This window comes from Schistocerca serialis, chromosome 5 (assembly GCF_023864345.2).
Source record: "Schistocerca serialis cubense isolate TAMUIC-IGC-003099 chromosome 5, iqSchSeri2.2, whole genome shotgun sequence".
NCBI classification, from domain to species: Eukaryota; Metazoa; Arthropoda; class Insecta; order Orthoptera; family Acrididae; genus Schistocerca; species Schistocerca serialis.
In genome coordinates this window covers 404569674-404596979 of record NC_064642.1, presented here as the reverse complement: position 1 = coordinate 404596979, position 27306 = coordinate 404569674, and the positions used below count along the sequence as shown (strand labels likewise).

At 40.4% G+C, this 27306-nt stretch overlaps 1 protein-coding gene across 1 annotated transcript in view; it reads left to right on the top strand.

The window, feature by feature from the left end:
• Positions 1-2127: 2127 nt before the first annotated feature.
• The window catches only part of LOC126481488 (uncharacterized), a 226385-nt gene continuing 201206 nt past the window's right edge, over positions 2128-27306 (top strand). Inside the window, exon 1 of the mRNA XM_050105268.1 lies at positions 2128-2247. Within this exon, the coding sequence (XP_049961225.1) occupies positions 2233-2247 (15 nt within the window). The 5' untranslated portion in view covers positions 2128-2232. The remainder of the gene's footprint in view (positions 2248-27306) is intronic.

The following is a 27306-nucleotide window of genomic DNA, read 5'->3' as shown; positions in this document are numbered from 1 at the left end:
TGTGGGGTCTCACTTTCGTATGACTTGAAATGTGTGTCATGCAAAGTGACGGTCATCTACGTGATGTCACTTTCAAGGACGATCATTTTAAATTGTAAGCACTGTAAATTCCTGTTGTATTTCTTTTATATGGCTGTGAATAAATTTGTAACTTTGATGGAAGTTTCAAAATTGCCCATTTCACCACCGCATCTGTCATCCTGCATATTCCCTAGTTTACTCCAGAGGCAAAACAATGAGGAGCAGGTTAAGGTGATACATCATTTTTTGGTACTCTCTTAGAGAAGATATCGCTTTCGTTTATCTGTGTTGAAAGTAGTACGGTTAATAGGTGTACTGTTCCTTTGATGTGAGGAACATTCTCCACCCAGTCTAGTTACCAACTGAGAAACTTCATTAAAGATTCTGGTGCTATTGGTTTTTCTGTTTGCGTCTAAAGTAGAGTAAATCAGTTATCATTACGAAAGTATTCTGCAAAATATGAGTATTTTACATGGCATGGTGTTGCCTAATGCAGAATAACTTTGCTACTCACTAACTTTGCTCTAAGAATCAACACACACACGTGGTTATTCTTTGTATTAGGAAAATGGTGTTGGGGGGGGGGGGGGGGGGTGAAATGGAGGACATAGGACCAGCAATGCAATGTGAAAATCAGGAATGCGTATTATGCTACAACTTGTTGTTTTTCACATATTTATAGTATTGTCAGAGAACCCAATTAATCGATGACTTTGCTTGAATTAAAACTTTGAAAATAATCTGAACAAATCTCCTATGAATTTATCATAAATTATTTTGTTTTTGCGAATTTCACGAAGCGGTGTCAAATATACCTCATAAAGATCTTATTTAATGTTGCACTCGACAAAAATAGTTCTTGTGCAGTTCACAAATAACAGCTAACAAGACTGTATGCGGCAAGACACGGCATATGGAAAACTCTTCAGCTTAGTGAGCAAAATTACAGGCGTGTCTTATAGGACTTTTTCGGAAACAGTACTCTTTCTAACAACATAGGTAATTTTTCTATTTCATACTTCATCCCACTTTCAAATCTAAAATAGACAGAATGACTGTTTATACTTCTTTTTGCAAGCTATTTGTTTAAGGTTTGTAGTCGTTATTTCTGTGGGAGTTATATGTCCAGGGATGAAGAACATTCGTAGTTATATCTAACGACCAGTTATTCAAATTTTTAAGTAATTTCTGATGAGATATTATATCCCTTTCTTTTCTGATGAGATATTATATCCCTTTCTTTAAGTATGAGTCGCATCGAGAAGCTTCAGAGCGTTCTTTCTTCAGGCGGAATCGAGAAGTCCTCACCTTCGCGCGAGTATCATGATCTATCCTTTGAACGCCACATCTGATTTCCTTTCCAGTCCTTGTCCATCTGAACAAGTGCTCCATCTCTAAACGTCAGGCCATCAACGGAAAATTATTCGTCTTTTTTCCAACACGCCTCACGTGAACTGCGCAGAACGTTATCGTGTCACTACTTGGCGAATTCTGAAGTTGGTGAATTCAGGTGGAAATACTAACGAAGGGCTTGTAATGAATACAATCGAACGGGGTTGGTGAACAGCAGTGTCGTATCTCGAATCACCAGTAGGGAGTTACAGGTCCAAGCACTCAGCGTTGTCTTCCGCACGGTTGGTCTCTATTATCAAAACTGACATTTGCTGGGGCCATCGGAGCGCCTTGCAATTAGCCGTACCCGCCGTTTGTGGTCGGAAAGGACTTCGTTTGACAAGTTTATCAGGTACTTACTTGCGTCAAGGAATAGTTGTTAACAAAACAAGATCGCCCCCAATTTAAGCCTCTTAGAGTTAATCATCTCCACCAATATCTGGAACATTTCGGAGGGTTTTTATCTATCCTTTCGGCTGGCTTCAATGGGCCATGGGAAAACATGGCTGGCCGCGGGCAGAGCTAGTTTTTTTCGGCGGATCGCCTCCCCCCCTCCTGGCACCTCAGCGACCTGACGCGCGCGGCCCCCACCACACCACCCCTCCGCGACGATACCCCCCACAGACCCCCGGCCACCTCTGAGCAACAACCTGTTGATGACGTCACGGAGCGGCGACGCGCTCGCGATCTAGCTCGCCTTCCGTGCCAGATCGAGTCTGTTGCTTAGCTGTGACGGTGCGCGCTAGCCAGTGAGTGCGAGTGTGTACGGCGATGACAGTTTGCAAACAAGCGTGCGTGCCAGTGTGGAGCTGACGGGCGATGCACATAGACGAGGTAAAACTCTAGTGCGCCTATCAGTGCACTACTGTCTCAGGTGGACTACTGCTGATAACATTGAGCAAGGTAGCATTCGTCGAGGTCATTCGGCATTAACTAGAAGACGCCTCGGTGTGCTTTGTTAAACGTCTTCAATGTGGGTTTCCTTTCCAACGATGCGTTGAAGTCTCTCGCTTCGAATGTGATAGCTCTCTCTTCTGTGATGTTTTGATCTCCGATAAGAATCAATAAGTTCTGTTTGTACCACTGCTAGGTGTACAGGGACTTACCGTAAATTCCTAAAGCTGTTTATGGTGAAAATAGGATTGTCTGGGTGCACGGCATCGAGGTATTTACCGCCCACCGAAGGCTATTCCCGGTGAAGGAATAATCAGTATAGCAATTGGCTAATGTAAGTCGGCCGGAAACATTGACAATATTACAATCTGCATAACCCTTAGAATGCTGACTGGACTCTCCATAACATGGAGAGACTATTCATGATGTAATCTGATTATGTTAATCTCATAAAGTGGAAATGTCAGAAACTGCTTTTAGCGGGCATTGCAGAAGCAACAAGCGGGAGGCGCGCTCCACAAATATTCATATCTCCCAAAGAACACCTGTTGAAATATTAATTTAGAATAAGTCTCACTTCTCATTTATAATTTTCTGGAGCATACACGGAGGAGCTATGCAGGTATCATAAAGCGCTACGAAGCGTTCTGTAATCTAGTGCGTTTTCTTCGCTAATATTCAGATTTATGCGGCAATAAAATAGCATTTTGTGTTTTTTCTAGAAGAACAGCCATGAAGCACTACACTTGTTTCCTCTTTTACGTGCATCAATCACATGATTTAACGTGGTGATTCACTTAAACAATACAGCAATAAGAGAATGCCCGTGCAACACTTTTCCTTCCTCTGTCGAGTTCGTGACTATCGCTATATGGAGGAAGCTGTTCGGTGACACACACACGAAAGAGATGAGCACATACATATGCTTCTCACACACAAATTTCCGTGTCTTGAATTTTCAAGACTCCAGAGAAGTATTTCTGATCTCAGACTAACGGAGTTTGGCAAAGATATATATGGCTGTTTATATGGAATTCCACAATGTGTTCAGCAACATTGAACGTCACTAAATAATATCTATTCAACAAAAGAAAGCAAGACTATGGTGATAAAATTTTTTGAAACTTTTCGTGAAACCGTTAGTGACCAATATTTGCAAATGACATTGCTTGACCACAAGAGTAAACAGAGAGAAAATTGAAGCAGCACTTTCTGTTCTTCCTATGCATTCACATATCAAGAACGATGAGGTCATCTTTTATCATCAAATATTTTTTTTAAAAAAATGCGAACCACTGCAGCTAAAACAAGGTCTGTATGGAAAACCAAACAGCGTTCTTAATTTAATTTACAGAAGTACACATAATATATGACATAAACTTTATTGAAAGCACTGATTTTGAAAGCCATTAGGTGACCACCCTCATAGATACAGGTATAAATGCTCGTAAATAAAACTCGCTGTCATCATAAAAATGAACACATTAACTGTTGTGTGCATAATACAGCTGTTCGAGCCTGTCAAAGAATGCACCGCTGCGTTTGCACACTGTGAAAACAGAAACCGGCTGAATACAGGTTTTTCACGTTTTCTAGTTTTCATGCATGAAGTCGGGCGCAGAGAGATAACTGATATCAGACAGCTCAGTATGTCTAAAAGCCGTTAACGTTTCTTTTCCTTGTGAAATGAAGTGCTTAAACGAAAGGATAATTAATGTGCAGAGCCAGAAAGAAATCTTGTACCAATGGTTCTCATTATTCGCAGCAATCACCGCTTCATATCGATGAGAGGCCATAAGAGAGTACAGCAATTTATGAGATGTCAAAAAGAAGAGTTAACGTGTTTTCTTCTCACCTCCCTCTCCTTTTTCTCGGAATACACGACTTTCTGTACGTAATACTCGAATATAAAAACAAAATGACGAAAATTAAGCTTTTTGCTGTACTTCTCTTTTGATGTTCTGTATTTACGTTTCCATAATTCTTTCTGCTGCGTTCAGCATTTGACTACGTTAACACTTTTCTGAAACGTCTAATGGAAATGTGACAGCCAGGACACGGACTCTTTACAAAATTTATTCCTTCGCTAACGACGCTAACGCCCAAGTTTTAGTTCCAAAAAAATGTACTCAGCTGCCATTACTCTAACTGTCGAACCAAGAGAATCAAAAGAGCTGCCCAGAATCGGAAAAAAAGGAAGAGTTCAGATTTAGATGTATCAACTAGAAAAAGACAGGTTCACAGAATAAAACTATTTGTGCTCCAGTGGTGCAGTTCTCTCAGAGCAGTTCGTCCAGCGCCAAACAGCTTTCCACATTCACATACGAAGAATTTTTATCACACAGAAGATTTCTACCATTAATTGCCCCTACTACAGCTATTGCTTCATTTTGATCGTCCTTTATGTATTACGCTTGGTGCTAAAAATTCTCTGAATGAGTAGGACGCGAAGTTACACATTCGATTCTTGACAGCTCATCGTGGCCGACCAGGTTGGTCAACTAATTATCTGGAACTGTCTAGATAATTCATTGTCTGCCTATGGGTATATGCGTGCCTCAATTCAGGGTACTCGGCAGTCATTTAGCGCACTATTTCCCATGAAAAATCAATGAAATGAAGTAAGCAACTGAAAAATATGTTATAGCAGAAAAGGAGTCGGGAGTTGCAATCCGTAAATGGGAGTACGAAAATAAATGGCTGATTGGTAATAACTGCGGCTTTGAAATTGTCTTTCAGATTCAGAAGTCGCATTAACTGGCAGCAAACACTGAACAATCGCAACATATCCGTAATATAAACCCGCTGCTATCTCTGTTTTCTAAACCCTAAATATGCTTGCAGCACAATTTTCTTAGAGATTAGCTGAATTATTTTCCACGTAGCTAGGTCGACGTTTCCGGCCACTGAAGATAAGACACGACTAAATTTTAAAAAGTACGAAGATACATTCTTGAGAGACTAGGTCCATAAAAAGCTATGCGTAAAAATAGTATGAAATAATTTAGTAAAGTGTGTACCTAATATTTGAAAGTAAATGGGATATTTTGTATTTTATAAAACTGAGTTCAAACGTATTTGTAGAATTCTGCTATCACACTAAGATCTGTGTTCAGAAACCCGTAATAAGTTGTTATATTAATACAGTAGATAGTTATCCGGTTCTATGAAAAGATTTACTGCTTTCTTGCGAAACTGTCTAGCTGGAAGCTTGAAATTCTAAATAAATGCTTGTGAGTGATCCGTTGGAAAGGTATTTCAAGAATCAGAAAAAGATTATGGCTTTTATTTTCGAAGATGAAATGGTTTCAGGGGTATTAGATGCTGTCGCTCGATAACCTGGCCAAGAATTGATAGATGATGTGAGATTCCAACTCAAACATTTCCAATCAATGCGCACAAGAGATCCCAACATAAGTACTTGAGCTACAACAGTAAAAAAATTTCGTGTTTTCAGCATATGAGACCACACAAATGTCGTTTCTGCGGTAATAACATTTTCGCATATGTAGCGATAAGACATTTTCACGAAAAATTAATTTGTCATTTTTTTCATTGCTTCTCGCTACCAAAAATGGAGAGCCGGCTGATTGTACAGTAATTCGAGATAAAAGCATTCAAGTGGTTCAGTTCCTTATACTGACGTAAGGCGGAATTCTAGATAAGCAATCCTACAAAACTTTTCTTCTAGAGATCACTTGTTTCATCAGTTAGTGCTTCTAGAGATCACTTGTTTCATCAGTTAGTGGTATAAGCACAGGGAGTTAATTCTCACATTAACGGCTGTTGACTATTCAGAAGCAAGAATCGGTGAAATCTCAAAATAGAAACATAGTACCGCCTTGGGAGGAGGAAATATCTGTCTGCATGCTGCAAGAGATAGTTTGAAAGTTCAAAACCAGGCATGATCATCTGTGTGAAAAAAGAAGTGGATATGTTTTCACAACCCTCCATAAGATTGAAATTGCACAAGCGAAAGCGAAATCACAAGAAGACCTCGTTCTCTGTCATTCCTAACATTCGAAAGTAAAGTACGGTACAGAAGTATCGCTGTAACGCAATTTATAATTTTAGAGGACTTCTGATGGACTACAGAGCTCTTTGGTAAAATTAATAATTTATCATAGAGTAAGTAGAGAGGGCACAAAAAGCTATACAAGTTTAGAATTTAACTCTTGCTACTACTCCACAGTAACATAAACGTTGTCCAGAAGATACCTGTCATGCACAGATACTTTTTGGTGCTATCGAACTGACTACGGAAAAAGTGTTAATAATAGCAACATTCTTTTACCAAGCCATCACATGTGCAAATTAGCTAAACAGCTCTGCATCTACATATAAGGATTCCAAGGAATATAAATAATACAAATTTGTGTGCCTCAATGACCTGGTGTAAGTCTTTCTATTGTACGCCACTTCGGTGACTTGCGTGTCCCTAACATGACCATAGTCATCGAACCGGGAAAAAGGAGATCCGAAGACAGACAAATACCAAAGTATATTGCTTGCAGAATAGAATTCTCTGCTACAAAAGACATGGTTTTTCGCTTAAATCATTCAGAAGCTTCGTTCAGAAGTGCTCATTTAATGAGAAGACGCGCAATTGTAGTCACATACGATAAAGATGTAAAACTGACATAGATCATAATCCTATGAAGAATACAGGTTTAATGAATCAGAATACCAGTAACAAGGGCATTCTTAAAATAATTTTATTTAGTTGTACTTGCGCATTAGCAAAGTAATGTTCACTGTCATAAAGTTAGCAGTAGCCTCCACAACCATTTGACAATGCCAAAATGCATTTGAATCCTTCTTAAGCACTTTCATGCAATCGACGTTCTTGTCTCAATTAACCACTTTAATGGAAGATCTTGTCAAAAGCCGTGTGGTAAATTCTCTTCGCTTTTGACAAATGAAAGAACAGACGAAGTGTCATCCAAACATGTCAAAACATACAGATTTATTGGCTCGAATAAATACATGTACATGTAAACAAATCAAACAATGTCTAGAACGCATTAAATAACGCCTTTTTACTTCATACCTTGTATCTTGTTTTCTTGCTAAGTGCCAAATCATATCGAAAATTATTTTTCTTGTCAAATAATTGACTTTTTAACTGCTGAAATAATTTTCATTAAAACATGTTTATCTATTGACGTTATCATTTGTGGATAGTGCTGGCTTTCTCCCTGTAAAACGTAAGTATCTTTTTGCTTTCAGGTATTTCGTCTCTCTTGTAGGAAACGCTAATAGAAAAAGTAACAGGACCTCGTGCAATGTTTCCCATGTGTCACACGAAAACAAACCAAATAACACAATAAAAATTTAAAAAAACGCAAAAGTACAAAATCCACATCGGTAACAGGAGTGAGCTCGGCCAGAATAGGTTGTAACTTCCAACGTTAGCAGACGCCGTCACAGTCCCCTATTTCTGCGCATGTGCAGTGTGCAGCATACTCGGAAATTTAGAACTCCGCACTCAGTACAATCTATAGATCATTAACGTCATAGACACACTCGTGACAGGGTTAGCTTCTGATTTACATAAAGCTCCGAAAGGCGCACGTACTTTGAGTAGTCTACTTTGACCAGGAAGATCCTGATGTAAAACGCGCTTTATTCCCTTCCTCTCTGACGCTTTTTAAGTTCTGTGGGCTATGTAGTTAATGCCCCGCCTTGGTTGGAATCAAAGTACTGTGATCTTTTCCTTTACCTCTGGATCGATGTATTCGGTCTTCAAATTACGCGAAAACAAAGAACATTAAAATTTTATTGATATTCTTAATCCATATTTATTGGATGCGTAGTAGCACAAACTTTATAGTCATGGTGAAGTTCCACCTCTTTAATGCTAATGTATTTTAGCTTCCATATAATGCCTGATTCTCAAGTCCCTTGTGTTCCTCGAATACAGAGTTATGGCCATAAAAGTCTCACATTCAGCTAGAAAGGATTACATATATGCAAATTTATACATTCGCTCGCAGTTTATGTCGGACTATGCCACAGTTTGAATCTATATACAGCTTTTAGTTTTTATGACAATTTACAAAACTTAAGACTTGATGTTCCTGTTGCAGTCGTCTGTTTCATTTAATGTAAAAAAAATGTTTCCCATGTTACCAAAGGAAGTGATAGAAAATATTCTAACAAAACTAAATCCAGTTCTCAGCCTAAAAGCATCATTTTCCATTCCTTGCGATCTCTGTTCATTCAACCTAAATAATTATTTTACTTCGTTGTAGAACATTCCTTCGTTTTGGCGGGATAGCCTTTCATCTGCAACAATATGATTGTTTAAGACGTTGGCCGATTTTTTAAAAAAATAATCAGCTGTATCACACAGCCTGTATGTGTTGTGCGAAAATAGATCGTTGTATTTACGATTTTTGCCGATGTCATTTTTCTCACTCACTTACTCATCACAAGAAAATGGAATCACAAAAACACAGTACTTGTCGTCCATCAGTAGAGCTGGAATATGTTAAGTATTAGCTTAATAAAACAGATTGCCACGCTAGCACTAAATGTGTGGAGAATACGAGATGGGGAGGGGGGGGAAGGCGGAAAACAGAACATCAGCTGCACCATACGTGCAGCCGAGCAGCGAGCACACGTTGTATTTCTGTATGATGGATGAGATCGGAAAACGGTAAACACGAAATATTTCTATACAGTAAATATAGCTGAAGTTAGTTTACATTCATTTCCGCCCATTTTCTTAAACAGTCAAGCTTTTGCAGATGAAAAGGACTATGCAGAGAAAATGAATTAGTATTCCACAAGAAAAACAGGTACCACTACAGTTGTTACATACATTTTAGGCTTATTTCTGCATTGCTGTCATTGTTAAATACACTTCGAAATTTCAGAAACGCAGTAAGACACGGCACAGACATGTTTGGATTAAGGGTTCGAGAAGAACCAGGAGAAGCCGATTACTATAATTTTTTCTGCAATACGTCTACTTTAGAGAACTAAACTCTAAAGAATGATCGATCCCTAACTATTATTGAAAAACTTAAATTTGTATCAAACAACCTGAAAAACTTAAATTTGTATCAAACAACCTGAATCTTACAGTCGGAATCGCCAAAATTTACTAGCTTTATTCGGTGCAGACTATTCACGTAGCAACTGCTACTAGTTTCGCTTTTGATTTCATTAGAGGGTCAAGATATTTTCCTGGAAGCTATTGCCTTGCTGATAGTAGTAAAGTGAATGTGAGTACCATGTATGCTTCGCTTCACCGTTTCACTCATACTGCAAAATATGTAAATAAAATACCCCCCCCTCCCCTTAGCTTACGGTTAGTAACTATTACAATTTTCGTAATTTTTTTGCAAAATAATTTATGATAGATACACCTCTCAAATTTGTGACAGTACAAAATACCTTACTGAGTTCTTTCTGACTGAAGCGCTTGATCCTTGACAACAGCAGAATCACTGAAGATGCGGTAATATGTCGCCAGTGAAAACTTATTAAAATGTGTAACAGTATTTTCATCATTCGATGTTCACTAAAATGGTTCTCTGCCACTTTCAAATTGCCACGCATGTCGATGTACTAGAGTGATAGATTAAAAATGTGATTATATGTATCAATAACATCATAAAATAATCCCTCATCTTTCGAGAATGCATCCAGAACATTATTATTTCTTCTTCCGCCAGTTCAGTGAGACGCTGACAGAATTGAAACCACCTGACACAACACTGTGGAGTAAATGTACATTAATACACGGTACTGTGTCAAGCGACTCTAAAAAATTCTTTCACTGACTCATTCTTGAAGATTGTTGTAAGGTTATCAGTCAAAGTACCAGAAGAAATAAAGCTGTCTCGGATGCAAGTCCGAAAGGTGGTGGAATCCTCTATCCGCTGGGAAAGATTCCAAAAACCACATCAAAACATGTTACGCGAATGTTCTTTGCTATCAAGTCAGGTAAGAACCAGTTTGAAATAAACGTACCACAGTAGTCTTCGCTACGTTTGCCACACGTTAAGAACATATTATGTAACGTACAACAAATGACAAAGTGACTGCTTCCTTGGCAACTCGTTTTATTTCTGACCTTAATGACATAAGAACGACAAAGAAATTACACTTTCATCGCCAGAAGATGCTGAGATTGAAAATTCATCGAAATTTCGCATCTATATGGCTATCTCTCTCGCCCGGCGACCCGACTGCTTTTTTGTCACAGTAATACAATAATTTCTAGACATCTGCGAAGCACATTTGGAGTTCTCTTCCGCAACATGTGGTGGTCTGCTGTGTATAGTTTCGCTGCATAGAAGGACTGTGCATAGCATATCCTGAGCAATTGTCAAAGAGGGAAAGACTGGGTAATTTGATCTGCACCGTTTTCCTATATGCGGGTCTTTCTAACGTTCTTCTACAGAATGATGTGCCTGTGGGCCAGCGGATGCAAGACAGCTGCTAAGAAGCAGGTGCAAGCAGAGACGGGCGTTATTTGTGTGGGTTTGTGTGTTTACCATCACAACAAGACCCTGTGCAGAGTAATTCTCTCTTTACAAACCGTAAAATTTCTCCCAATGCAATTTCTCTTGATGTTTCTTTTTATTTGTTATCTCTTACCGCACGTAAACAGCAACGACGGTATACAAGAGGCCATCCGGTAGTCTCGAGGAGAGTGATACGCACTGACATACTTAATTTGGCAACTCAATTTTATTTAGTTTTATGTTCCATGGCTCATTTGTACGAGTAATCGCAGTTATGTGGAACAACTCATTTTATATTTGTATTGCACATTTATTTATAAATCTGGCTACATGCTAGAGTTGCTACAGGTCCCGATTTTCGAGAGCTCTCACGATTTTTTGCGATGTCCTTCACGTCTCGCGAAAGCCTTATGTGGGTCGCGGAATGTTTTGACTTCTCGGCACTGCTAACAATTATAAATATAATGCGTATTCACTTCAAACATAGGAGAGTACATGAAAGTTCCGAAATGAGTTTCTGAACGCGTCGATGGTGGTAAGAAAGAAAGGCTGTAGCGTGCCAAGAGGTCTTAGGTCTTTCTCCTGGTTTCTTTTAACCACCTGAACCCGTTTTCTGCATATTAGTTCTGGCAACAATACTCATTCGTGGTACTTACAAGCTACGTTACACATCACTACAGACACAAAGACGAACACAAATGTCCATGGCCGAAGCAGGATTCGAACCTACAGCATCGTAGCCCACTGGACAGTAGAGGCCCGCAAGCCATGGATTCCTGATCCATCTTGACCGTAACAGCGCCGTAATATTAGACTGACTTCGCACCTTGAGTCCACCAAAAACAGGTCTTCTTGCCCCTCATGAGCGCTTAGGCTCTTGCTATCAATAATTTTATTTCTATTGCGCTTGTGTTCAGTCAGAATGCCCCCAAAACAACAGTCACATATCACTGTCTGCTGTAGATTATATATGTTAAAAGAAGATTGTTAATGTTTAAATATCATGCTGACTTGTGCTGAAGCGTGTCGTAAATTTACTACCAGCCCGAGGTCAGTGATTCTGATGAACAGAACGGTACTTCTGAGTACAAAATAAATAAATGATCGTATGGCATTGTTGGACGGGAGGCCCCACCTACCGGCGAAGTTCGGCCGGTGTGTTGCAAGTCATATTTCAGTCGACACCACATTGGTGGACTTATGTGTCTGTGAGGATGGTGATGTCGTGTGACTAGGGCTTCCCGTCGGGTAGACCGTTCGCCGGGTGCAAGTCTTTCGATTTGACGCCACTTCGGCGATTTGCGCGTCGATGATGATGAGGACAACACCCAGTCCCTGAGCGGAGAAAATCTCCGACCCAGCCGGGAATCGAACCCGGGCCCTTAGGATTGACATTCTGTCGCGCTGACCGCTCAGCTATCGGGGGTGGACAGGATGATGATGAAAGGATGAGGAGAACAACACAACGCCCAGCTCACGAACGGAGAAAATCTCCAACTCGGCGGGAATCGAACCCGGGTCCGCTGCATGGTAGGCAAGTACGTTACCACTCAGCTAAGCAGGCGGACACTTTTGAGTAAAATTATACCAGAACACCAAATTCCCTCATAATACAAGTAAATGATTACCTAATGGCTGAAAATGTCGGTAAAAGTTCACTCACTGTGTCGATAGCTGTCGCATTGCATGCCGAAACTGATAACAACTAGCGCGATGAACGATGGTAACCGAATAGGACGAATCGTGAGTCGGTCGTCGGTAGGCAATCAGAATGCACGCTTGTAATTTCCAGTTATTCGTAAATAACATTAGCTGGTGTTTTGTTATATGAGGCTAGAATTTAAACACATGGTCGCAATTTTGGACGAAACTGAAAATAAGACAGGCAAGTAGGTTATTGCAATAACAAACGTATATCTCAAGCTACAGTAAATGTCAGTCTATTATGCCAACGGTGTTTTCGTGCTGAGATGCGTTGAACTCGCCTTCTCACAAGCAAAATGTCACCCTCCTACCTAACTTAGGCCTCATGCTTTGCTAAAGGTCAGTATGTCAGCACATCTAGTTTTTTTTTTTTTCACTCAGCAGATAACTACGAAAATTAGTAAGCAACCTTAACATTCATTATAACGAGATCAGTTAAAGTTATTCTGACGCTCTCCATATCGAAAACAAACTTATCAATTCGTATCTCCTGCCTACAGAAATAATTAGTTTCGGTGATTCTCATTTGCTAACGCGTACTATCGCCTGACTGCCTACTATCAACGTCAACGAACTGTCAACATCAGCACGCAACCAAGAATCGTTGACACAGTAAGTGTACTTTAGCCAAAATTTCGTTTTTTACTATCTTGCATTTTATGTCATTGTCCAGCAGATTTTTGAAACCTCCAATCCCCAAGTCACGATTTTCTGGAAACTGGATCAGGCAATTTACGGGCTGCTAACTGTTTACATGTTTCTTTTTTTCCCATGCAACAAGTTTCACTGCCTCACAGAATTCTATAAATCATAAAATGTGATTCTTTATAAGACTCTTAGAACGTTCCGTTCGCTTCTAAGATCGTTACGGAGCAAGTACTTGTTATGTGGGCGGCTTCAAATGAAGTGTTGCAGTATTGTGCTATTCAGGTAGTCCCCTGCCTCAAAACATCTTTACAGTACATGTCATATTTATCAACAAAAAGTAAATAAATAATTCGTAATCATATACAGATCGATGGAAGCTTTTTGCGTAATAGCAATACGATGGAAGATGTAGACAGTTGAGGTTCTGCGAACAGAAACAGTTCTCCATCAGTGTAGCGTACAGATCACTGACGTTAACACCCCCGGACCACGCAGTCTGAGGACTTGGCTATCGGACATACGTAGCAAATTTTAAAGGCTGCGTCATCAATGATGATGAAATAACTTTTGAAATTTATAAGGAATGGTAAAAATTTATTCTTGAAACAATTCAAGAATTTTAAGGTGAGCCAGTACCCTACTAACCATGATCCTTAAAATTCTACATCACTTTGAATTATATGCTCTACTTACGTAATTTCTTAGAACTAATGTCAAGAATGTATCACTGAATGGGCAATTTACCTCTTGTGCTGGGATTCATAAATTACTTATATGTACACGCATCTCAAGAAAAAAAGATCTTTCTTGTTTTTCGTATGTAGAAAGAGCTGCAATTCTCGGAATGACCTATTTTATTTAGATTTTCCGTATTATCCCGACATTCTGTCAGGGTTAAGACAGTTCCTTAGAAAAGGCTTCGATTAATTCCTTCCCCAATCCTGTCCAATTTTTCAGATGGCCACTCTATTAGAGAATTAGGATATCCATGTCAAAAGGTCGAAACCTGTACTTCCATCTGTTTCCCACCTTCACTTCAGAGCTCCCCATTGATTTACCAGTCCCTTTTTTGTACCAGTGCCATCTGTAGTATCTCTAGCGTCGATTTATTTGCATACCAACATGTAACGAAAGAAGATTAATTTTTACGACATATTTTGTTGCAAGTTTATATCCTGACAGTTACATCTGTTTCAAATATGATTTGACTCTTGCAATAGTAATGAAAGTCTATAAGAAATCTAAAAAAGATGTTTCTTAAATGTAACGTAAAATGCTATTTAAATAATAGAAAGAATTTCGGGAGCGTCTACGTTGGCTTTTGACGTATGATAAGTACTCGTATAAACTTGGAGAAATATGCTCTTAACTTATGCTAGTTTAGGAAAATTCGACACACTGAAACACATGTGCTTGCGCAAGAACGTGGTGTTACTAGTAAAGCACGGACGCTGTTCTTACGACTAATGCACTGTCGGCCACGGTGTTGGAGGCTGCGCGGCGCCTGGAAACATTCGTCTCTCCATTGAGACGATCGGGCCGCGAGGAGGGGCGCGACCTTGATCGTCGGGACAAACCAGTCCGGAGCCGTACTCCACCGCACAGCCTCCGGTCAGGCTGTTTACATCGACTCGCTCCAAATTTATTAGAGCCTTCTCCCTGTTTCATCGGGTAGCATCTCCTCAAACAGTCGCCACTGGTGGGACACCGAGCTCACCAGCAGTTCTCGATTTGAATACCGAATGTCTGTTGGCGGTATTCATTCTCGTCTATTACTCTCGCATTTTTATACGCTTGTTTACTTTCATATCTCCGTTTACATTAATGTCGTTTCGCTCATCAGCACATGTGAATGTCTCAGTAACAGCACGTCTTGGATTGCAATTTCATTCGATGTACACACAAAAGCGGAAAACATTTGGCGCATTGCCACGAACAAAAATCAGTAAGTTGTCCTGGAGATCGAGTACTCGTCGGAGGCAAAGATTGTCGGGAGCGCATCAGGGAAATGCGATAGACCCTGCCGAGCGGTCTAGGGCGCTGTAGTCATAGACTGTGCGGCTGGTCGCGGTGGAGGTTCGAGTCCTCCCTCGGGCATGGGTGTGTGAGTTTGTCCTTAAGCTAATTTAGGTTAAGTAGTGTGTAAGCTTAGGGACTGATGACCTTAGCAGTTAAGTCCCATAAGATTTCGCACACATTTGAAATTTTTTTTGATAGACCCGCTGTTGTTTTCTATATTCGTAAACGTTCTGAAAGACCGGCTGAGCAGCGGGCTGCAGCTGCTTGCTGATGACGCTGTAGCGTACAGGAAATGTGTCGTCTTTGAGTAACTGTAAGATGATATACGATGACATGAACAGAATTTGTTTTTAGTGCCACGAATGACAGTTTGCTCAGAATGTAGAAAAATGTAAGTTAATGCGCTGAGTGAGAAAAACAACCCTGTAATGTTCGAATACTGTATTAGTGGTGTGCTGCTTGACACAGTCAAGTTGATAAAATGTCAAGTCGTAACGCTGCAAAGCGATATGACATGGAACGAGCACGTAAGACCTGTTGTAGAAATGGTTCAAATAGCTCTGAGCACTATGGAACTTAACATCTGAGGTCATCAGTCCCCTAGAACTTAGAACTACTTAAACCTAACTAACCTAAGGACATCACACACATCCATGCCCGAGGCAGGATTCGAACCTGCGACCGTGGCAGTCGCGCTGTTCCGGATTGAAGCTCCTAGAACCGCTCGACCACCGCGGCCGGCCCTGTTGTAGAAAAAGGCGAACGGTCGACTTAGGTTTATTGGGAGAATTATAGTACTGTACAGTCATCTGTAAAGAAGACCGCGTATAGAACACTAGTGCGACCCATTCTTGAATACTGTTAGAGTGTTTGGGATCCTCATCAGGTCGTATTTAAGAAAGACATCGAAGCAATTCAGAGGCGTGCTGCTAGATTTGTTACCGGTATGTTCGATCAAGACGTAAGTATTATGGATATGCTCTGTGAACTCAGATGGGAATACCAGGAGGGAAGAAGACTTTTTTTCGCGAAATATCATTGAGAAAGTTAAGAGAAGCAGCATTTGCGACAGACTGCAGGACGACAGTACTGTCGCCAACATACATCTCGCGTAAGGACCGCAAAGACAAGACAAGAGAAATTAAGAAAAGCATGTGGGGTACGGAAGCATATAGTCAGCCGTTTTTTCCTCGCTCCATTTACGAAAGGGACAGGAAAGGAGAAGTCTAGCAGTTGTATAAAGTACCCTTCGCCATGCACCGTATGGTGCTTGCGGAGTACATGTGTAGATCTAGAAGCAAAAAAAGGATGAGCTGTTACGGGCAGTTCTCTAACTCCAGGATCCGTAATGACTGTAACAGTGTGAGTGGCCTGAGCAGCGGATATCAAAGAATCCCATCTAGGACTGAGGCCTCGGTCTCATCTGGCAGAGTGATGAAGAGCGTACCCAGTATCTAAGATAGGAGGCGTGATGGGGTGGCAGCTCATATTAGTTTCAAGGTGAATGGCGGTAGCGCCTTCCTTCAAACTGATACGAAGTGATATGTATGTTTATGTGATGAGGCAGGGTTGAGGTTCGATTTATGAAAATGAAAATGATTTTTTTCTTAAGTAAAGGGGGCGGGTGGAGTGGAAGTAGTGTAGCTGGTTCCTTCCCTCTGAGTCCGCCCATGGGAATAATAGTGATTTTCTGTCGGTACCGACAGGAGAAATTTCCAAAAACAGTTAAAATTTGGTTGTCGATGATATTGTAATTCTGTTAGAAACGACAAAACAGTTCATGGAATGGATAGCATTTTGAAAAGAAGTTATAAGATGAAAATCAGTAAAAGTTAAAAATTTTAATGGAGCGTAGTCGAATTAAAGCGTGTGATGCAGGGAGAGTTAGATTAAGAAATAAGACACAGAAGTAATAGATAAGTTTTACTGTCTGGGCAGTAAAATAAGTAACGATGGCTGAAGTAAAAAAGATATAAAATGCTGTTTGGCGTTGGAGAGAAAATTTTGTTAACACTGAAAGCAAATAATAATCTTTTCTGGAAGTATTTATCTGGAGTATAGATTTATATGGAAGAGAAATTTCGAAGATAACAGTATAGACAACCAAACATAACACCTTATTACCCACACTCAACAGAAAAACTTAAATCACAACTCTCATACGTCGTGGCGGAAAGGCAAGAAAAATCTTTTGAATTAGGCTGCTAACCTTTTCCTACGGGGTTTCCTGCCAGCCGTGCCATACGATAGTCAGTCAGTCAGTACAGACAATAAGAGAGGAGAAAGTTTTGAAATTTCGTGCTGCAGAAGAATGCTGATGATTGAAAAGGAAAAAAAGTTCACGGAAACTTTTGATCAATAAAGTGGATACTAATAAGACTTATTCTGAAGGAAAAGTTAATTTAGTTATAGGGGGAATTATGGAGGGGATTGGGGAGAGAGTAATTACAGAGGAAGACCAAGGTTTGAATAAAACATGCAAATTGAAATGAATGTATGTTGCAGTATTTATGCAGAGATGATGAGATTTGCACAAGAAACATCAGCGTTGAAAGCTTGTACATGAATAAACTCGTGTGCTCATCGAGCGATGTAGGGCAGTTACTAATAACTGGACTCCTATTCGAGAGAACTGAAGATCGAATCATCACCCTGTTTAAAGTTTTATGCGGTTCTACTAAATAGATTTATTCGAAAGTAAGGATGGTTTCTTCTCGATTCAACTCTGCCTCCAGCTCATTTCTTGCACCACACTTTCAAATCCCAGCTTTTCATTCCGTCTCTACCTATGACGAGGACATCGGGACCGAAACAGAAAATTTTCTTAATACTTCTCTAGGAGATTGTGTGCAGGCAGGAATGTGGAGAATTTTTTATCTTTTTTCCTTGAGACATCGAATATGACACGTACAGATATGTACAATGACATACGCGTGAAGAGTTTATGAAAGCAAGTAAATGTTTTGCAAATGGATTAAGTTGTCTCCTAGAAATCTACAAGATTATCGTGCATGATCTACATGAGCGTATTCAGGTATGCCTGGCTGAGTTTACGTTTGCTGGAATAACACCTCAGAAGTCAAATTTAAAAAAAAAAAAAAAAAAAAAAAGACCCAGCCTTCACGTAATACTGACCATTCTTGTGAATATTTAACGCTGGATACATCTACATTCATACTTTCCAAACCAATGTGGATTGCATAACAGAGAATACTTCTAGTTGTACCGCTGGTAAAGGCTTCTTCCTGTTTCGTTCGCATATGGAGCGAGGGAAGAATGGTCACTTAAATATCTCTGAGCGAGCCTGTAATCTGTCTAACCTTGTCCCTGTGATTCCTACGGGAGCGATACGTAGGGGTTGTAGTATATTTCCAGTTTCATCACTTAATGCTGGTTCTTGAAACTTTAAGTAGGCTTAGCGATATACTTGGAGTCTATCTTCAAGCGCCTGTCAGTTTTGGTGATCCAGCATCTTCCCGACGCTCCCCAATGGGTCAAACAAATCACTGACCGTTCTTGCTGCCCTTCTTTGTATACGTTCAATATCCCGTAATAGTACTATCTGTTAACTTACATTTCTGAACACCTAAAGCGAGTTGCCAATCCTTGCGTCACTTTGAAGCTACTCTCTGTCTCCCGTTAAACGTATTTGGTACCGAGCGAGGTGGCGCAGTGGTTAGACACTGGACTCGCATTCGGGAGGACGACGGTTCAATCCCGCGTCCGGCCATCCTGATTTAGGTTTTCCGTGATTTCCCTGAATCGCTCCAGGCAAATGCCGGGATGGTTCCTTTCAAAGGGCACGGCCGACTTCCTTCCCCATCCTTCCCTAATCCGATGCGACCGATGACCTCGCTGTCTGGTCTCCTTCCCCAAACCAACCAACCAACGTATTTGGTAACAGTCATAAACTGTTGATCAGGACTGAACAGTTGGTCGGGTGAGAGCTTTGTGGACGATCTCCTTCGTCAATGAAGCAAGCTTACTTAGGACTCTTCTAACAACCTCAAAGTGCACTCTAATTTTCTTATAACCGACTTTATGTGGTCATTACATTTTAGAACGCTCTGGATCGATCTCCTGGCTATTTGATTGTTGAGACTGACTAAGTAAGTGGTACCCGATTGTGTAATTAAAGGTTGTTATGGCTCATTTCAGTGATCGATTGCCGATTATTTTATTAACGGTTTTGAACATAATCCATCTCACAATTCTTTCTGTCAATAGGGTCTAAGGTTGCTTTTACCTCTGTAGCTAAATTGGGTGCATAAGGCAGTTCAAAAAGGTCGGAGGGGAGCAGGGACACACCACCTCCAACAGGATCATCCCCGGTACGCCTTACCTCAAACGGACACTACTAAGTAGTTGTGATTTTTTTGGGGTATCTTGTTAGATTTGCTTTATTGAAGGTGAACTGCCAGTCCCTGCACCAACCATCGATCCTATGTAGGTCTTGCTGCATTTCCCAAACATTTTCCCATTCGTACCCGCGAAGAGTTTCGTGGAGTTGTCGGCGGTATCTACCAGGACCTTAACATCCTTGTTGATTGGTATAGTCCTAACACATTTACCTGAGGCGTTTCTGATTATATCTCCCTATCGAAAATGACGTACTGAATTCAATTCCATAAGTCGTTTACAGTAGCATAACTATTCTGACGTTCTGCAAGAACGTCTTGTTTATTATGCGTCATGCAGGTTAACACAACAACCCAACTGTCACACTGCAGCGGCTGATCACCCTGTGAATCTCATGTCGTTCTGTCTGCCAAAACAGACAGTTCAAGATATTAGTTATCTCACACTGCGTGTGACAATTCCCTCTGCGGATCTTCTAAAGTATTAGTTTTCATCCACTACTACTTTTCGTGAAGCTACGAGATTAGGTGTAAAAAAAATTGTAAATTCACGCAGTGTGACAGGCGCGAGTAACGGCTATAGATTTAAGTTCACGGCCGGTAGATTAGGAACTAAGAATGAAATCTCAGGACAGTAAAGACTCTGCCTTGTTGTTATGAGGTACAATTAAAAGCCTGTGCCTATTCGGGTTACATTGCTATTAATTACTCATTGACTAACATTGCTATTTTTCAATCGCGTGCTCCTGATTTATTAAAGCTAACGTGAAATAATTTAAATGAGAGATTTATTGAAGCAGTTCCAGTCGTTTTATTTCCTTCTGCTGCAGGAGCCAATTAATTTTTTTTCGGGCAAATAATTACGAAGTTAAGTTACTGAGCGATAAGTTACACAATATTTGCTAGATTTTGATGTAATCTGAAATTAAGTTACCGTTCTATTTCACATTCTCGTCACATAGTGTCCCATTAATAGTGCTTTACATACATTTTTATTTATTTATATCGCCTCCATTGCTTAAATTACGATTGTTCCGTGAAACGAGGTGTACTATTCCACTGGAAATCCGAGATTATTTCAGTAACTGAATATTCGATTATCTATCAAATCTGGTACTCTGTAGTTAGGAAATCGTCAATCGTATTCTCTACATGTGTCAACAGCGATTCCGTTACAAAAGCTCGGCATTTGTAAATACGTGCACCACACTGAAACCATACAATATAATAGGCCATCAAATCACATGTAATTCTATGAACACACAACTTCACACATTCAACTTCAAAACAAAAAACGACAATCGATAAATAAACCTATAACATCAGGAGTACCAACACGCGAAATGGAAACTTATATCTGTAACGAATAAAAATTGGGAACAAGTCATATTGAATGTTTTACTCGGACTAGTGTACACTACCGTCTCCTAAAACATTTCCTGTTACTTCTTATATACCTACATGCGGAACATAAGAACATTACTTTTGCATGATGTGTCACTCCAAGTAACGTAGCTCGATGAAACGTGGGCCATACGTAGAGAGGACTGCTGCAGTATGTTACAGAACGTAACTAAAAGGAATAAGCAATGAGAGGAACAGAAATGATTTTTATTCAGACAGTTATTACACTGAAGCCATCGTGACTCATGATGCTCCACTCGACATTACAAAAGGTGCGTCATGGTTCTTAATAGCGTGTGATGAACACGGACGGCTGTGCCTGCTCTGCCACGTGCCCACATGCTGGCCACAAGGTTCGTAAGGAATTCTCGTGGTAGGGAATTCCATTACCCCACCAGCACGGTTTACAACTGCTGGCGGCCGTTGGTGCAGTACGTCTCACTAACACATCCCACGCGTGTTCGATGGGACTGAAGTCGGGGAAACGGGCAGGCCAGTCTATTCCGCCCAACATCCTCTCGCTCAAAGAGCTCTTCCACCTGCACTGTTCGATGCGGTCGCGACATTGTCATCAACGAAAATGGAGCCAGGGACGAAAGCACCCCTGACAAGGGGTACAAGGGGAAGGAGTACCATGTCACAATAATGTTTACCAGTCAGTGTACCATGTTCAAGATTTAGAGGTCAGTACGCCTATGCAGTAAAGCTGCATGCCCTCGGGAAAAATTATGGCTGTAGTTTCCCCTTGCTTTCAGCCGTTCGCAGTACCAGAACAGCAAGGCCATTTTGGTTAGTGTTACAAGGCCAGATCAGTCAATCATCCGGACTGTTGCATCTGCAACTACTGAAAAGGCTGCTGGGAGTGAAACGTGGACGATAAATAGACAAGAGGAGAATAGAAGCTTTCGAAATGTGGTGCTACACAAGAATGCTGAAGATTAGATGGGTAGATCACATAACTAATGAGGAGGTATTGAATAGATATTGGGGAGAAGAGGAGCTTGTGGCACAACTTGACTAGGAGAAGGGATCGGTTGGTAGGACATGTTCTGAGACATAAAGGGATCACCAAATTAGTATTGAAGGGCAGCGTGGAGGGTAAAAATCGCAGAGGGAGACCAAGAGATGAATACACTAAGCAGATTCAGAAGGATGTAGGCTGCAGTAGGTACTGGGAGATGAAGAAGCTTGCACAGGATAGAGTAGCATGCTGCATCAAACCAGTCTCAGGACTGAAGACCACAACAACAACGCCTATGCAACATTATGCTTCCTCACACCAAGACCCCTGGACCACCGAAACGTACATGTTCGTCAGTTTTCCTGAGTACCTTACGTGATCCCACCACTTGGCATACGAGGGTACGTCTATCATTGTCGAACAGGATCGTTGTGGTGGTCCAGGTGTTGTTTTTTGGGGAGGCATAATGTTGCATGGGCTTACTGACCTCTAACAAGGGGACCCTCCATACCGTAAATCACGGATTCTGATGCGCTTCAAATATGTTGTTGAGGCACTTACCCTGAGTATCAGGCTATCCGGTTTTTTAGCGACGGGTCTTCGTTTGTGAGAAAATCGTTTTTGAATTTCACTGCGTGCTTTGTATACCCGTAACATTACATACATACCGAGCAAGTCAGCGTAGCGCAGCGGTAAAGGTTAACGGCTACCGCGGTGGGGGTGCCGTGTTCAAATCCTGCTCGTGTACTTAAAAGAAAAGAAAAAAAAAGACCGCAGTTTTCAATTTTATTTAAAAGAAATCAACAAACAGTGTAAGGTGAGCGAAATTATAAAGATATATTCAGTTATAATCTTTTCTGTCATACACTATTACAAAATCTTATTGTTCAAGGTCCACATTGCTTCATGTACCAGAACAATATTGTGGGTGATACTTATCATAGAAACAACCGAAGCACAAATTTTCGCAGTACCATGCACATTTTATGAAAGCAACCGTCTTGCAGGCGTACGGTTTCACCATGAGCAATAGAGGAAACACAATTCTTTTGCATTCAAAAAGATTTCTCTTTCATCCGCTAATTTCGATGCGAAAAGTGCGTGTCTAATCATGCTTTCAAAATTAGGTGCGCTGAATTGATGTAGGATTAGCGAATGTAATTTTATCGGATCTTCCCTAGAAGAGATCTCTCTATCGTCTTTCATCAAGTCGGGAGCATTCTGAATAATTTTCGTGAAGATTTTCACCTGTCGGTAAAAATAAACATCGCAGGGCTGGCAGTAAGGAGAGTAGTTTGGTGGGACCACTTTCAGGGTGCTGGTGCTAGCTTTCCTTTCATCAGTGAAAAGATGATCCTATGATGTTGAGTCCTCCCCACGAATCGACAATGTACAAATCATTTTTTCTGTCCCACGTACGGAAGAATTACAGTACGCAAAAATTCTTCGTACACCAGTTTCGTGAACTTCCCGGATTTCGTGCAGGACACGACTACATTTATGTATTTCCCAATTAATTCGTCTACTCGTTTTTGAACGTTAGGACCAAATATAGGACGAGGATTCGAACACGGTACCTCCAACGCGGTAGCCGTGAACCTTTAACGCTGCGTTACGCTTACTTGCTCGGAATATATGTAATGTTACAGGTATACAAACCGCGCAATGAACTTCAAAATCGATTTTCTCGCTAAAAAACCGGATAGCCAGGTACTCAGGGTAAGTGCCTCTACAACATATTTGAAGCGCATCAAAGTCCATGATTTACAGTATGGAGGGTCCCCTTGTAAGTCTTTCAACACGGTACACTCAGCTGTCAACGTTACTGTGACGCTGTACTCCATCACAATGTGCTTGCCAATGAGCGACAGCATCGAAGAGCGGAAGTGGAGGAGCTCATGGAGAGCTCCCTTTCCCCCGACTTAAATCCCATCGAGCATGTGTGGGATGATTGGTGTGACGTACTGCAGCACCTCCAAATGCATCAATGACCATCCAGCAATTGTCAGCCGCTCTGGTGGAGGAATGGGATGCCCTACCACACGAACTCCTTACCAACCTTGTGTCCGTCATGGGAGCACGTTGTAGGGCATGCACTGCTGTCCGTGGTGACATACTCCATTAAGAACCATGTCACGCCTTTTGTAATGTCCATGGGATCATCATGAATCTCGGTGATTTTAGTGTAATTATTGTCTTTGAATAAAAGTGCCATTTCTGTTCGTCTCATTGCGTATTTCTTTTAGTTTTCTGCTGCACTATACAACAGCAGTTCTTTCTATGTATGGTCCAAGTTTCCTTAAGCTATGTTAGCTGGTAGTGACACATCATCATACGAAAGTTACTTTCGTCCGTTAAGTTTTGTACACCAGTGTATGATTATCTATACATTTTTGTTGCGTTGGCTCACTTGCATAACGAGAGTGACTCCATCTAGCAACTAAAAGCAAGATACAAGCGTCTCCGTACCAATCTCTTATGAAAATGAGGCTCAACATAGTCCAATCAGAATGTTTCCGTGATATAATTTCCTATTTTAATGCTCTATAACTGTTTTCCTTCTTCATTTTCTTACACTACTTTTCTCGTTCCTACTTCGCTCTCTGTCTTCTCCGTTTCTTTTGTCCTTCATTTTTTCGCTTGTCACAAAAATGAGCAAGCATGGAAATGCCCCCTGGATGCCATACCCTAGTTACGCCACTGAATAGTGGACAAAGGCCAAGTCTGGAAGTTTCGGAGGTGTTAGTACACTGTGCGTTCTCGGTTCCCACCTACGCAAGGTAATCGATATTATAGGCGCTTCATCAGAGAAGTTTTACAGACTGAGTTACTGTTTCTCCTTGAGGCAGTTCGCCATTCCACGTTTCAGCAACACAAAGCCTCAGCGCATGTGGCGAGGAATGTATTATCCTTCTTTGAAGGACGTCGAGTAATGTCCCGTCCTTTCTCTCAGAGCAAACTGATCGTTTCGATCCTTTAACAATACCGTTGATACTTTGTGGGCTCTTGCATAAACAGTGTAGAAGAAAATTTCCCAGGAACAACACATTCAGGCTCTCTTCGATTCTGTGCCATGACGTTTGGATGCTCTGATTGCAGCATATGGCGGTTTTGCACTGTGCTGAACTCACAACGTTTAAGATCACTTTGTAAGCTCTCTATTAGTAAATTGCTACCACAATTTAATTGATTTTCCTGTAATCGGACTAAACAGTTTTTGATGTTGCTGAGCAACAATCAGACAATAATTTTTAAATGAGCGCACCACCATTTGACTGTATCGTTGTCTATTTAATTACGATCCATGTTTCGACTTTTATGCCAATTTCAAGTGACTGAGTTTACGTAATGCAGGGCATCAAGCTCGAAATTGGCCGTAAATTAAGAATAATATTGGCTCCCCACGAAATGAGAGATGTAAAATCATTTTCCTGTAAAAAGAGCAGTAAATAATACTGGGAGCACATCATCATGTTTAGTATTCATTTGTCGTATTGCCCATACTCTTTCATTTCACTATCATTACGACTCAAGGACATGTGTTCATCTTTTATATACCAAAGTAAACCTGTTTTTACTAAATATGACGTGCTTCCAATATTATTTACAGATCTTTTTACAAGATGATGGCATTTCGTGGGAAGCCAATATTTCTCTTCATTTATGGCCAATTATGAGCTTGATGTCCTGCAATATATGTTAATGACAAACTCAATCACTAGAAATTGGCATAAGAAGCCGAAACATTGGTCGTAATTAAATAAACAACAATACAGTCAAATGGCGCTGCGTTTATTTAAAAATTTAATCGGACTCTTTAACTAGCAGTAGAGGTTACATCCTTTGGTTATATTTGTTTCTAAAAATGATGAAGCACCCTAACCGATAAGACAACAGTTAAAGTCGTTATTACAAGTGTTTACTATTAATGACTGGGAAATTACTGAATGATAACAGTTCAAGTCAAGTATCACAATACTTTTGGAATTTATTATCAATCGTAAGTCGCTATGATTTATTGCTACTACGTGCACACTTTTAAATTCACAACGCTACCTTTTATACACGCAAGTTCATTACCAGCGATTATTCTTCGGGTATTCGAAATAATCACCCTAAGATTCATGCTATGTAAATTGCTCGCTGTATAATTTCGTCTCTCCTATTTAACTGACGTTTAATATCAATTTTCAAATCTTTAACGCGACTCGCACCTACAATCCGCTCCAGATGGATTGACTCCACGTTACGAATCATCAGTGCCTACCGACCACACAATAAAAAAAGCTGTGCTGCAACGGCGGAAGATAAAGTACACAGCCCGAGGCAAAAAAAAAGTGGTACGCTTTCAACTTCCAGATCTATAATGCTTATTATCATTGTATCGACATACTTCTGATATCATTGTTTCCCAAGTCAACATACCTTTCTCAATACTTACTACTCGTACGTTGATGAATGAGGTATCGTTAGAAAGATTTTTTAACCGGCATCGGACTTCGTATACCGATTTTGCGCTAAAACTTACTACTCGTGGAAAGTTTTAACATAAAATAGACTTTTAAATATCACAGACAAAAGGGCATCTTGGGTACCCGGCTTCATACCTATATTTTTCGTAGCTAACTTATTAATCACGAGTGACTAACGTTTCATATCTTATTGCAGATACATTACTTATTAACTGGATAATTTGTATACAGCATTGTCACTCATAATAACCGTGACCACAGCTCTAGACCATTATCTCTGCACGTCGTACAACTTGACTTTTCTAAATGAATATACTTTACGAAGCTACAAACATATTTGTCGTTGTTGCCTTGAATTGTGATTTCCCTATTGTTGCTGCAGCCTAACGCGCTCACTGTACTTGAAGATGTATGTCGAGTTAAAGTTACAGGTTATGTGGCCCTTCTGACAGTCCCTGATCTCTGCCCGTCGTACAAGCCGGGACAAACAATCCGACTGCACAATTCGTTTTTGAACGCATGGTAATGTATATACAAGGATGTATCATAAATTCACGATTATTATTTCACGTCATTTGGTTCATCTTTAAAGATGGTTTCTCTTCACTCCCACAGGTACCCTTATTCCAACGATTACGTTTATTCCAAATATTGTAATTATTTCAAACTATAGAAGTACGAAAGTTTCGCACGGGTTTCCTCTTAAAACTAATTTCAGTTATATGTACCCTTTTTAGTGTTTCAATTTTTACAAACATTAAAGTTTAAAGTTTAAATTGACGTCATAGCTGAGGAATATATGGGGCTGCAATGTAATTTAGCAGTACCAACTCACTGCCGCGTAACATTCTGCGATACAGCACTTGATGAATTCGATGACAATTAAGAGTTTAATCGGTGTGGCGTAAAGATATTTTGAGCGATGCCAGTTGCAAAATGTAGTGATCAAGGTT